The 13,959-nt window shown below is 43.6% G+C and overlaps 1 protein-coding gene across 12 annotated transcripts in view; it reads left to right on the forward strand.

Moving 5' to 3' along the window:
* The window catches only part of Lar (tyrosine-protein phosphatase Lar), a 153,646-nt gene that overhangs the window by 108,150 nt on the left and 31,537 nt on the right, over nt 1–13,959 (forward strand). For all 12 annotated transcript variants that reach the window (XM_015181500.2, XM_015181507.2, XM_015181504.2 and 9 more), the window contains one exon: nt 5,217–5,396. In XM_015181500.2, the coding sequence (XP_015036986.1) occupies nt 5,217–5,396 (180 nt within the window). The remainder of the gene's footprint in view (nt 1–5,216; nt 5,397–13,959) is intronic.

Raw genomic sequence — 13,959 nt, forward strand, 5'->3', positions numbered from 1 at the left:
GGTTGTCTTTTTTTCCGGCCTGCCACTAAAAAACGGTTATTTACTCGGCCTGGGGCATGGAGGATGGAGCTGGGAACTGGGAACTAAGGCTGTGGCTGGTTTCTGGTGCCTGTTCAGGCTCTGGGATGTGCCTCCTGGCCTGGCCCTGTCCCTGTCTTTTCACTTCCATTCTCTCTTTCGGGCTTGACTGGATTTCAGAGTCTCTACTCCTCAGCCAGGTCCTCTCTCTGCTGTGTGTGTGTGTGTGTGTGTGGATGTCTACTTAACACAATAAACACTCAATTTTCGAGCATGTTTTGTTTGGGATTTTCTACTGGTTTTTGAAACTTTCCCAAGGAGGAGCAAAGCCGGACGACCAGCACCAGCTCCAGAGCCACTGTTTGTTTAGGCCATGGAACTTCTACCGAGACCGAGGCCTATAAATATATTTGAAGATTGTCAATTGTTGACTGTGGCTGGGCTGCCGCTCCATGTATTTTGATTTGTTTTCAATTGCTTTCTGGCTACTCCAAAAACAAAACAGCAAAACAAAAAATGTGTGCCGGAAATGTGAGAGCGAAAAGTTTTCCTTCTCGGAACATAATCCACGGAGGAACTTGACACCAAAGTTTGATTTGCTCTAAATTGCTTGACACGAGATTTGGGCTCTTGTCTTGAATTTCCTTTCCTTTCCTTTTGGTGGACATTGAAGCTGAGGGACAGCGAAGTTCTAAGACAAGATTTATGTCGGAAGAACGCTCTTGATTTGGTGATCTTTTCAACATTTATAGAAATCCACTAAAATCGGTCAAAACTTTTGTTTTCTCCCTAATCATACGCTCTTCCTCCTGCTTTAAGCTCGAGTATCCAATGCCGTACCATAACTAAACTAAAACCAAACTTTAAACACATTCAATTTAATCATATTCAACTCTTTAGTTTCGCCACTTTCGTCCTTTGAAAGTTGTGGCTGGAATTTGAAGAGATTTTCCTCTACTGGCCGGCAATGGAAAAACGTTCGGTCTTTGGACTTGCCTCCGGGGCACCCACTCGCCCTCTGTGCTGCCTCTGTTGCCTGGTGGCCACAACATTTCTTATCAATCTTAAAAATGCATGAATAATTAAAATATGTAAATTTATGTTTTCTATGAAGGCAGGGGACTCGCTGCTCTGCTCCGCTCTCTGACGGGTCTCTTCTTTAAAGTCAAAAAGTTTAGAGGTTTGCTTTAAGCATTTTGGGGTTTCGTTTTTTTTTGCTGTTGCTTTCGGTGATGCATGTTTGCCGAGCCAACACCTCCGCTGAATGACATTCAGTCCCAGTCTGCAGTCCCCAGTCCCCAGTCCGTAGTCCGCAGTCCCCAGTGTCCAAGCACTAAGCAAACAACATATTTCCATCTCTTTGACTGGCGATTTTCCGAGAGTGGAAAAATGTGTTTGGGGGGCGTGAAAATGCGTCTTTTGAAAAGGTAACGCAGCACCCGCTCACTCGATAAGGTAAACACCTGCGTGACACTCTGTGAGTCTTGGCTTCTTTTCAGCTGGTCCGTGGGTGGGGTCAGTGGCACCTACAAAAAGCAGACGACATGCAAATAAAGTCCTTTTGTGCCGATCCCTTTGTACCATTTAATGATGTTTATCGTTACAAGACATACTACACTCGCTCTCTGTCTCTCTATATGAAAGGAACTTTTTCAGTGGCCTTTGTGGTGTGTTTCAGGTCTGGGTTCAGGTCTCTTTTTATTAGCTAATTCATTAAGAACTGTCGGAGAACTCAACAGCAACAAGGTTGTGGATGGTAGGATGGCAGGACGGTAGGGTGTGCCTGCCGTCTGGGCTCTCAGTGTCCTGGCTGTCCTCGGGTCCCTTTTGCCTTCTGCATTGTTCACACATTTCGCACCCAGACGGCAGCTTAATTGAAATGCATGAAATTGTCACATGAAATCGACAGTCAACGACAGCCAGCAGGACTCCTGCCGCTTTTGGCTTTATAATAAAAGCACTCCCTACCCACACCCAACCACCAGCCATGTCCTCCCAGCGCCAGGATACGCACTGACGCCTTTTCACATATTGGTCGCCATCCATGCGTTGAATTTTTTGGGTCTCTCCTATGCGGAACGGAGTGGAGTAGAGCGGAGCGGAGCGTCCTCTCTCTAATGCTGTAAATGAAGTGTTGGCCCATGGTTTTTCATTGCATTTTCCGAACAACACTTTGGTGTTTAGTGTGAAATGTTGCCGGGGCGACTCCTGCTCGTCGACAGGGCCTATGAAATTGTTGGTCACATAATGAAGGGCTTTCAAAGTGTTTTGTGCTGAGGCCCGCATGAGCGCCTGGCAGCGCCTATTAACCCATGAAATGCATTATCGCCTGTCATAAAGTCTATCTATTGAGTGTGTTATTGGGCGCTGGAGAGTACAACCAGGGAAGGATTAAAGCATTTGCTGAAACCCAAAAGAGATTATTAAATATCTCGAAGCTAAACCAAAGGGTTTTGCCGATGCCCACTCCTATCCCATTGTTTGGAGTGCAGTGTAATTTTCAGACAACATAAAAAACCTGCCAACAATCCCCGAAACTCGTACTTGTACTCGTATTATCCTTTGAAAATCCTCTTTTTTTTCATCGCTCCGATATGCCTCGCTGACTCTCTTTTTGTCATCTGTGTGCGTGTGTGTGTGTGTGTGTGAGCTGCACATTTGTTAGCCAAATAGAATGCACTTTTCTACATTGTTTAATAAAAATGTAGCCCCGTTTTATTTTTTGTTAATTTTGGCACAGTTTTTCATTATTTTTCCTTTGGTTGTTTTACTCGCGTGGCTGTATGTTTTTTTTTCCGCTCGAAATCCCTTGGTTTCGTTATGCATTTTGTGTGGCGAGATGTGGGGCTGGGATGATGTGACACTGCAATAATAAATAAAGCAGCGAAACAACGAAAAGGAGTGGCATTTGCAAGAGGCGGATGAGGCTGCTGAGTGGTGGAGTGATAAAGGGTTAAGGGTAAAAATGACTGAAAATGGCAACAGACAATACGTTGCACCAGAGAAAGAGAGAGACGGAGAGGCAGAGAGGGCCAGGCCAAATGAATGCCGCTGCTGCAGGAAAGCGGGCCCCGACGTGTGGATGATGATGATGATTTCAACGTCAAATGTCAACATCAATGGTGTTGCTGTTTATTCTTTTCGGTATACTCTCTTTGAGAGGGTATTGCGGTTATTAAGTCAAGCATAAAAGGATAGATATATTCCGCTTTTGATCCCATGAGGATATGTTATGAATATCGGATTGTTGTAATCCATCGGAAAACATGTTTTAGTAGGAAAAACCTATACTTTTCTCTATTGGAAAACATGCTTTTGTACAAAAATAAAGCTGGAAATCCCGGATTAAATATAAAACGTTTCCAATATGGAGCATTAGCCTTTATTCTCACATATTTCAACCAAAATATATGCACTCAAAAGCGCGAATCTCTGGCATTAATTGTTTCAAAAGCCAGGTGTTCAAACAGCTCAACTGAAACTCTGTTTCTCGCAACATTTTCATACAATACAATTTCTTGTAAGGGTATCTAAACCTTCTGTATCCCAATAGTTGCCCTTTTTTCCTCTCTCGGCTTTGTTTTTGTAGTTTTGCATTTTATGCACATGTATATGTATATGTAGCACACACACAGTCAGATGAACTTTGTATATGTACAGGAAAGCCACCGCATTTTTTGTCTCTGTGTTAAAATTTTAATTTCACGCTGAAAAACACACAAACACAGAGGCAGGAATCAGCAGCACAAATAACCAAGTGAGAGAGGCAGATGGAGGCACAAAGGCAGCAGCAGGAGCAGGCGTTACCCTACAGGGTATACCGGGGGGCGGTACACACCGTGGAATAGTTAACAGAGAGACAGAATAGAGCAGAGCAGAGCAGCAAAGGATAAAGGCCGCCTGCAACTGCAGCTAACTTCTGGCCGTTTACTGTGGATTTTGTTGCTGGTAAATGTTTTAGTAAATGCCCAAAAAAAAAAGGAGAGAGGGAGTTGGAAAAATCAACTAAAGTGGCCATGAAGTGTAGATACTCTTGCCAAGAAACGATGGGGACTTCTAAACCAAATAGAAGCCAGAAAACCATCTATCAGCGAACCCTCACGTGAACTTTGTCTTTGCACTCTCGGGCCCGATGCTCGGTCGCGCAGCCTGGAGTAGTGGGAACAGCAAAGACGTGCTCTAAAGAGATTAGAAACTATATCTAACCATCCCACATATAGTCTCGCTCCTCTCTGCTTAGCCAAACCCTTTAAAAATACTCATATAACCCTATCTCTAGAAAAGAGTGGCACCACATAACCGGCAACAACAGCTGGGCAGATGGTTTTGCCATGGCAGCTGCTGCCGGAGACACTTGCAGTGGAACAGGGGAACCCATTCGCATCCGCCAGAGTTTCTCATCCGCATCCCAGTTCCAGATCCACATTCACGTCCACGTCCACATCCTCAACGTAGCCCCCCTTGGGGCTTGGTGGGGCGGCGGGCTCTTCCTTTTTCGCCAATTGCCATGGCCGCTGCTCCGCCGGATTTAATTGGAAAATGTAAATGAGCTTTGTTCATTTGAAAGATGCAGTTGAGAGCGAGCGAGCGAGTGAGCGGATGACACTGGCAGCCGGAGTTCGGAGCAGTCGTAGCCAGAATCCGCAGCTACTTTTGGCAGTCCACCGCGAGAATTTTCTTTAAGCTTTTCACAAACAAAAAAAAGGAAAAACAAGAAAAGAGAAGATAGAAAGAGAAAGAGAAAGAGAGACCCAACAAAACTGAAATTCCTTTTAAGCTGCAACAAAAGAAAATGTCACAGCGATGGAGAAGCGGGGGGGTTAAATGCTGACCTCACACACATGGATATGCATAAGCGTTTGTATGCGTGTGTGTGTGTGTGGAAGCCATTGTTTGACTTACAAAATGGCGTAGAAAGCACCAACAAAGAGAACGACCCACACACACACACAAACACGAAAACGGCAACTTCCGTATATAAAAGAGTCATGTAAAACAATACTTTGTGTGGCACAGAGAGCGAGGAAGAAAGGGGCGGACACCATATTGTTTGTCCAAAAACTCCTAGATCCAGGGACCCCTAGTCCCCGCTTTTACTATCCTTAACACATATGTACACCACTTGTATGTATATTTTTTTCGCAACATAATAATTTTTAACCCTTTCTGTGACTCTCTCGGTTTCTGTTTTTTTGCAGGCGATAAAACACCCGCAGGCTTTCCGGTTATAACCCAAGGACCGGGCACACGCGTCATTGAAGTGGGTCACACGGTGCTCATGACATGCAAAGCCATCGGCAATCCAACGCCAAACATTTACTGGATTAAGAATCAGACAAAGGTTGATATGAGCAATCCACGGTATTCCCTCAAAGATGGTAAGTCCTGCTACTGCAACTGCTACAGCTACTCTTTTTCCTCCACCACAGAGAGAGTTTTACTATATATTTTATAGACTTACGCGCCAACAATGGAACAATTGCAAGCATTGTTGTCCTTTGTGGAGGGATACATCTTTTTTTTTATACAAAAAGGAAATTGAATCAAATTAAGCTACAGCTTCAGCTTCAGCTTGGATTGGGAATATGGCAGGAGAGGTGGATCCTTTGAATGAGTGCCGTTTTTGCGGAATGTAGAAAGAAACCTGGCAATTGTAGCTCTCTTTCAATGTTTCTTTCTGAAATTTAATCACTGAAATCGTGAGAATTTAAGACCTGTGACTGTTTATTTTTTAAGGATCTGCTTGGACATCATAGCTCTCTTTCCTGGGCTGTCAGAAAGTATAAGTATAATAAGTATTTCGGATTCTATCCTTCTCATAGATTCCTTAAGCTAGGGGGCAAGTCCCCAGCCCATTAGCCATTAGCCTTATAGTTATAGTATACTATAGTTATTTTTCAGACTGATTAAATATAGGCCCACATTTAGAGAGCATTCTTTTAATTTGATCCACAGAAATCGTACGAATGTAGAACCTTTAAAACCTTTCTTCCTTCAAAGTTTCTTCCTTATAGAATGAGCTCTAAAACACAGCTATTTTCCTAAACTTAAATGTAGGCTTGCACCAAGAAAAACCCCATAGATATCATACATTCTCCCAGTGAGTAAGGACACCCCCTGCCTTCAAAGAATTACCTCTCGAAACTCAATTCAAATGCGGGTCACAAAATACCAGCCACCTTAAGAGATTATCTGGCGGCTTTTGTCACCCCTCAGAGGACCACTTAACCTTTCCTTACCTTTAATTTGTGGCACAAGTACAGTAATGTTGCCAAGGATATGGCTCCCACCTTTAAGAACTCTTTTCGCCATATCTTTCATCTATTCAACATGTGCCCACGCCTTGTCCACCCAACCGGCCATTCGGCCGGGTGGCCATCCATCCATTTGACTGCTACCTTGTGCTACCTCGAGTTCTGGAAGTTCTTGAAAGGTGAAGCGACTTCATTTATTAAAATTCTAGTCTACCTTTTTGAGCGGCTTCCTCCATCTGCTTTTCTTTCCTCGTTTCTTCCTCCTGCCGCTGCCGCTGCTGTTGCTGCTGTTTTCCCTCTTTGCTGCCTTCTTACGCTCATTTGAATTTCTTAGGAGTTTACTTACGCTTCGACGCATTTTGTGTCACAAGTTTTTTGGGCGCTTAGTTAACGTTTGACTTTTGAGCAGAGCAGAGGAGCAGAAGCCCCCGACACAAACGGGTTTCTGGGTTTCAGGGTTCCAGGGGTCCACGAAAGTTTCTAGCGGAGCGGAGGAAACTTTCGAAATGTCAACAAAATGTCCTACGAGTGTCCTTTAATCAAGCGTCCCTGCAATATTATAATTATATGCTCAATGTCAGGTCACAGGTCAGAGCATCATTAGAGCACACGCTGATCCCTCGTTGGACACATCAAACAAACTAACAAACAAAAAAGCTGCCAAAAGCAGCAGCAGCAGCGGCAGAACGCAGACCAGCACCAGGGGCTTTCTGGTCATTAGAAGCTCAAATATTGACATTAATATTGACATTAATATGCATTAAAGTGTGCCTTTTAAAACGACATCAATAATGGTGGCCACGTTGACAACCCCAAAAGTGGGGAGTGGGGAGTGGGGAGCAGCCAGAGAGGATACAAAAGGTGTTCCACCCAGGCCAGGGAGATAGTACAAAAGGTGTGTACGTACAGGGGGTGGGGGGTGGCGGCAGGACATCATTTCAATTGCCAGGACGCGCGCCAGCCATTGATGGGACGGGATGATCGGACAAATGTTTTGACGACATGACCACCGCCAGAGCAAGCCCTGGCAAGGCCCTGCCCTACCCTAGAGGGAGTGCGGGCTTTAACAATTGGAACGTGTTGAGCATGACAAGAAAACACACCAACACCAACAGCAACAGCAGCAACAGAAGCTGCGGCAGCAGCATCATAGCGGTATACTCCCGCATAACAAAAAACATTGGAGGTTGGATTTTGAATGCTGGATGCTGTGGATGTGGATGTGGATGGGGGATCCAGGCCTCGCTCTGGGTTATGGAGCCGCAATGCTAATGAAATGGTCGCTTACGCTTAATGACAGGCCCCCGCCAAACAATTGACTGCTGGAGCTCTACAGCCTATGGCCCTCCTTGGACAGCCCCATGGACAAGGCCCCATGAAAGCACTCGACTGACTTTCAAATGCCCTAAGATTAGCGGGATAAAGTCATTTTTTATGGCAGATGTTTAACTTGAGAGGCAGCTTAGGTCTCAGCACAAAAAAGGTCGGATTCGAGTCGAAAGATAAGCAGAAAGGTCAAGCGAGAGTAAGAGCTTAAGAAAAACTAGGTTTAGGTTTCTTTAACCTTGAAGGAAGTCTTTAAAAAGATGGTAGATTTATGGAAAAACTATGTGTAAATCATAGTTTAAGGGACGATGATTAAGTTGTCGAAAATTAATCAACCAGAAATCAGTTCTTTATGTTTTTAGCTATAGAATCTTGGTATATTCTTCCAAAACTTGTTCAGTAGACTAGAGTTCACTTTTAATAGACTTAAGACTCCTTCGATTCCCATATTTGATTCCATTCTGAACTCCTAAAAACTACCTTAAGATCAAAGAATGGTCCGATTCCCTCTATTCTTTGGCGGACTGTGGACTTTCTGATCTTCACTTTGTTTAAATCCATGGCAGATTCTGGAATACTTTTTAAATCAATTTATGTTTTGATGAAAGAATTAACCGATATCCCAATGTTTCTTCCAGAGTTCCCTACTCGTTTCATAGACCATTTTATTGATGTAAGATTTCACCGATTCCCAACACTTCTGAAAACTCTAGTACTCTCTACGCTCATTGCTGGACTTTCCGGTCATCTTGTAACCCTCCCTTTCCTCACAATTAAACTCCCCATTTCATTATTATTTCCCATCATATCTCCTCTACAAAAACCTCTACACCATATCCTGGCTTTCCAAACTACCCTTCTATGAAGAGTTCCCCCATTCCCCCAAAACACAAATTAAACAAAAGGCAGTGCCCCAAACCCCCTAAAAGCCAAACCCCAAGCCCCGAAGTCAAAGCCCAAACCGAGAGCCAACTATCCATCGCATCGCATCGCCTTTTGTGGATGGCCTCAGGCAATGCAAATTAAAAACTGTTACATGCATTTCCCCAAGGTAAAATCATTTGTCCGTACAGTTTCTATATATATGTATATGTATATGTATCTGTATACTCCCTGCATATTTGTTGGATTCTTTCTCTTTTTTCTTTGTTCTCTCTCGCTCTCGCTCTCTCTCTCTCTCACTCCCTCGGATGTGGAGGTCGACTAATTTGGCGCAACACGAACCAAAGTGGCCAAAAAAGTGCGGGGGCGGGGGAGGAGTTGCGGGTTAAATTAGTTTTACGTGGGCCGGTGGGTAACTTTTGTCCGTTCCCCCGAAAGGATACCCTCCTGGTGCAGCGACTGGCGCCATCTTTGGCGCGTTAAACGAAACGTAAAATATATTTCCGCCAGCGCAATATCCTTTTTGGGGCGCCTGTCTCTAAACGTCTTGCCTTTTTTCTTGACTCTTTGCTTCGAAGGAGGAACATTCTTCGCTATGCTTTAAATTTATGAAAATAAATATTATGCCCAGGGCGAGGACGGTCTCTGCGTTGGGTTGAGTCCTGTTCTATTCCTAGAGATCCGTTTGGGCCTTCCCTGCATTGCCAATGACGTACCAAGTGGCGAGAAAATACGAGTATCTCTCTCTCACTCACTCTCTCTCATAATAAGTTATGCAAGTCATGTGCCGTTTTATTCAATTAGCACTTTATGGTCCTTTATTGTACTCCTGCCCTGAGGAGCAGTCCCTCCTTTCCATTTTCGCGTTGATTTTTCGGTTATACGGCCGCCGCCTGCTAATTAGAGCCTGCAGGGATATTCCGAGGTGGTCCAGGACTGGTGTGCGGGGTACGTGAGTTATCAAATGAAAAGTAACTCTCACCAGGACGACTCGTACTTCATTTTGTTCGCGTCATAATTAAATTAGAACTTTATTATTTTAATAAAAACCGTCTCCAGAGCCGACCCAGCCCTGGAGCACCACCAATCCTTATGGTCCTTTCGCCCCCCCGTCCTTTTTGTGTGGGGCTACGGGTGTGTCCTTTGTCGTAGTTCCAATCGCAGGATATATAATAATGTGATTATTATACCCTCGTCTTTTGTAGAGGGGGTATTCGGAATTAGGACTTGAAATATTTAAGAAAAATTGTAGGAAAGTTTTTTATCAAAGGAAAATTAATATTCGAATTCGCGGAGGGAGCTTCAGGATGTATTTGCTTTATTAATTTAGAAGCCTTTTTTAGAAAAAGTACAATGCGAGATGCCCTTTAAATAGTTCAGGGCTTGATATTGAATATTTTTTCAATGGTTTTAAAGATTCCCAAAATAATTATAATTCAAAAGAATTCTTCTGCGTGTTTTTCCAAAATATTCTACCTTTTGGTGGCCCCGTTTTTTTTCGAAGAATTGTTCAACTTCTGGAAGCATACCTGGGAAAATCTTTTGTCCATCCTTGAAGATTAAAAAAAATACCAAAAGTTATTCAAATTTGAGGAGGGTGTATTCAATTCCTGGAAATGAATATAGCATTCAGAAGGAAGCACATGTGCCTTGAAAAAACGTTTCTGTTGTCCATAATTTAAATACAAGTTGAAACATACAAACCAGAGGCATTTCCCCCGTAACAACCCCATCGACTCCTGCCACATTGAAGAGTATTTTTTTCCATATTTCCTATTAAGATTTTCTGCTTAGGGCTTCCAATTTTCCGCCACTCTGCAGAGAGCCGCCTTTGGTAGAAGGCAAATGACAACGGTCGCACTTGAATGCACAAATACATTTCTAAATAATTTATTTAAAATTACTTGCTGGATGTCCATTGCCATTGCCATTTGCCGCATGCCCCCATGCCGCATGGCAGTTGGTAGTTAATTTAGTCTCAAAGTCAAAGGGTAGGCCCCGAACTTGGACCCGCAGCGACAATAATATTGAGTATATTATACCTTTATTTTTATTTCGCCAAATAGTCCCTTAGGGGCTTTGTTCAATAAAAAGGCATAAAGGAGGGAATAAAAAGAAGAAAAAAACCTTTGCCGGTTATTTTTTTCTTACTTTCTTTTTGCTGTGCAGAAAGGTTCCGCGTCTGGGGAAATTACTTTCTCTGGGGTTTGGTGCCCTTATTGGAAAAATGCAAAAAAAAAAAAACAACAAAAGGGGTAGAAAATATCATAATTTGGCTTTTAAGCAAAAGAGGCTTATCAGAAATTGGTTTCGCCAGAGCCAATTGTCTTAATGGGCAAAGGAAATCGTATTCCAGCCTAAGGAAAAGTGTCAGCCGGCAAGTCCTGTCGTTCGGGACAGCAATTGAAGGCATTGATGGTGTGTGTGGATCAGGGGAACCATGTTGTACATGACGGTACTTCCTGCAGCTTAAAAGAATCGTATGTGTGCTTTGGTTTTCAATTTGTATTATTCATTGGAAACATGCAAAAGAAGGCCCAAAAGTATGCTTTTTCTTACAGAAATTCCTGCAGTCTTTTGTTCATTGCCTTCACTGCCTGTACACCACTTTGTACACTATCTTTCCACTAATGGTTGTCTAAAATCTCTGACAATTAATGTGCCCTTAAACGCTCTGCCAGCGCAGTCCATTAAGAGAGCCTCTGAACTCCCAAAAGCCAACAGCCAAGTGTCCGCGTGCCCCAATAAAAGGCCAGGCCACTCTTTAAATTAAACACAACTTTCCTCAAGTGGATACTAAAGTTTTAACTAGCTGAATATTGAGTTGGATTGGCTCATAGGGCATAAACCCCCGAAGAAATAGAGGCCATATACTCAGCGGGTTAACGCACACACACAGGAAAGCTGCGATGAAGACCAGCTTGAAGGATGAAGGATGAGGGATAGAGAAAGGCTGAGTGCGGAGGTCGGAGGTAGGCGAAAGAAGCTGAGCTTGCAACATGGTCTTATTTCTTTTATATGACATTTTTATGCCTTCTTTTGTTCGAAAACTTACACGTGGCAACACTTTTCTCTTAGCTCTCTCTGTCTCGCGGCACTCTGCTACCTCCTTCACTGTGGACTGCCACTCCTCTCGCCTGGCACTGCCTCAAAGGGGCAGCAGCTGTGACGACCTGCGCGCTCTGGCTCCACAACTCTTTAATTGCTGGGGCTCCATCATTACAATCGCCTTGCCACTTGACGTGACCAGGCAGCCAGGTCCCCCAACCGAAAACCTGGCGCATGGGAAGAGGGTCTGGGGGGGGTCTCTCTGCACGCAATTATTTACTTGAGCCGTAAAACTGTAGTTAAGGCACAGCACAGTCTTTCAACTTGAAAGCATTTTACTGAGCAAAAGTTTAATGCTTAAATTATGAGCTCCTCCACTCCACTCCACTCCGCACCATTCCTTCTTCTGTCCTGGTGTCCTTCTGTAACCCCGAAAGAGTTGACAGTCACTTTTGTTGAAAATGAGACAGTAATTGCCAAAATGTGCATGACTAGAACGAGACTTTTACCCAATTGGGAAAAAGGGTAATGGAAAGGAGAGCGTGGAGACCCTGAAGCGCCTCGTTTGGGGGTCAGCTGAAGTTTCTTTTCGGTTGACGATAAGTCGTCGTCACTTGCATTACCAAAATTGAAAACTTTGCCCACTTTTATGTGGGGGGCCGGAGAAGGGGCTGGTTGGCCATAAATGTCACTTTGTAACAACGACAACGACAACGACGACGACTACTTAAATTAAAGCGTAATTAAATTAATAATCCCATTTGGGCGTGCAGCCAAGCAGTTGAAACTCTGAACCGAACCTCTGGAAGCTCTCCGAAGCGGCGGAGTTTGAGGCCACGACGCAGGGGCAAGCCTTTCTCTCGCTTTCTTTCCCCCTTGCCCTCTGTGTGCTCGAGCGGAAGTTGCAAAATATGAAAATGACTGCGCTAGCGGAAGTGCAGTTGTGTGGCATGCCACACACATACACACACACCGAAAGCCCTGCTGCCATTGTCTTGCCACAGCTAACGCCACCACAAAAGCTGTTGGGGGATCAAAAAAAGTGCCAGTGGAAAGGGCTTTGTGGGAGCTTGCTTTTGTTTGTGCCCTGAACGGGTGGATATTTTCCAAGGGACTACAATTGACACAACAACAAAAAAAAACCGGTGCTATTTGGAAATCTCTAATTAGATTATTAATCAGTCCTACAATGAGTTAAACAGGATGGAAATACCGTTTTAAAGATAATCCACACTACATGGCGACTAGTTTTCATTTTTCTGGTTGTAATTAATATCCGATTTGGATGACAAATGGAGGACAAATGCATTATATTCAAGACTATCAAAAATTTGCAGTACCAGTCCTTAAAGTCATAAAAGATATGGAGCACTGAAGAGATCTTTATAGCAGACACATCCAGGGTCTTGTTTTGATCTGTTTCAACATGCTTTGGAAATCTCTTAGTCCCTTTTTAGAGATGCATCCTAGAGATGCATCAGTACTAATGGCTCCTCTGTGATGTTTAAACTGTATATTATGTTGTCTCACCGCGAGCTTACGTTTCAAATACCATATTTAAACAAAATATTATGATGACGATGTCCCCTCCAGAGAGGGAGCGATACCCATTTCAATGCCACATTTCTCTGCTGTTCTCAACCGTTTCCCAAAATAAAAATGTGCACCTGTCGTTCACCTGTTGTCCATTTGTTTATGCTGCTGCTGCTGATGGTGCTGCTATGTTTTTTTTATGTGATGCTTGAAAGAATTTTTAATTTTCATAAGAGTAGGACACGCACACACCGACAGAGACAGACACACACACACACGTAGAATCACTTACAGGATGGTGGAGGAGGAGGAGGACAGACGGCGACGTGCCCTCAGATGTATGCTATGCTTAATTTTTTATTGCTACAGTGAGGCCACACGCAAAGTGCTTCACAGGGACCCCCCCTCTGTCTCTCTCTCTCTCTTGTCGGCGTCTGTGTGGGTGTGTGTGTGTGTGTGTGTGGCTTATGTTAATGTTCCTGCCAGAAGGCAGCCCAAGAGTTTTAATGAAACTTACCTTCATAAATTTTAATCAACTTTTTCCTTCTGCTACTCTTTGGCTATCTTTTTTGACTGCTTTTCCTAGTCATTTCATTCATATTTTTTAATGACAAAAGGTTTCAGCGCAAGCTAAAAATATCTGCAACATTTAATAGTTTTTTGAATGGTTCAGCGATTCCTAAACAAAAAAAAAAGGATGAGGATGGCCTGACATGGCGGAACAGGAAGTGCAACAAGCGTAATAAATGTTCAGTCGTATAGCCACGAATAGTCTGCAATAAATTTCACAACAATCAACTTTGATGCATGTCGGAGGTGGGCCACTGTGCAACACAGAAAGCATGAAATAAAAGTGTAAATCCCCCCCTCATCCTCCCCCCCATCTCTTGCTGTTACA

Source organism: Drosophila pseudoobscura, chromosome 4, assembly GCF_009870125.1.
Source record: "Drosophila pseudoobscura strain MV-25-SWS-2005 chromosome 4, UCI_Dpse_MV25, whole genome shotgun sequence".
NCBI classification, from domain to species: Eukaryota; Metazoa; Arthropoda; class Insecta; order Diptera; family Drosophilidae; genus Drosophila; species Drosophila pseudoobscura.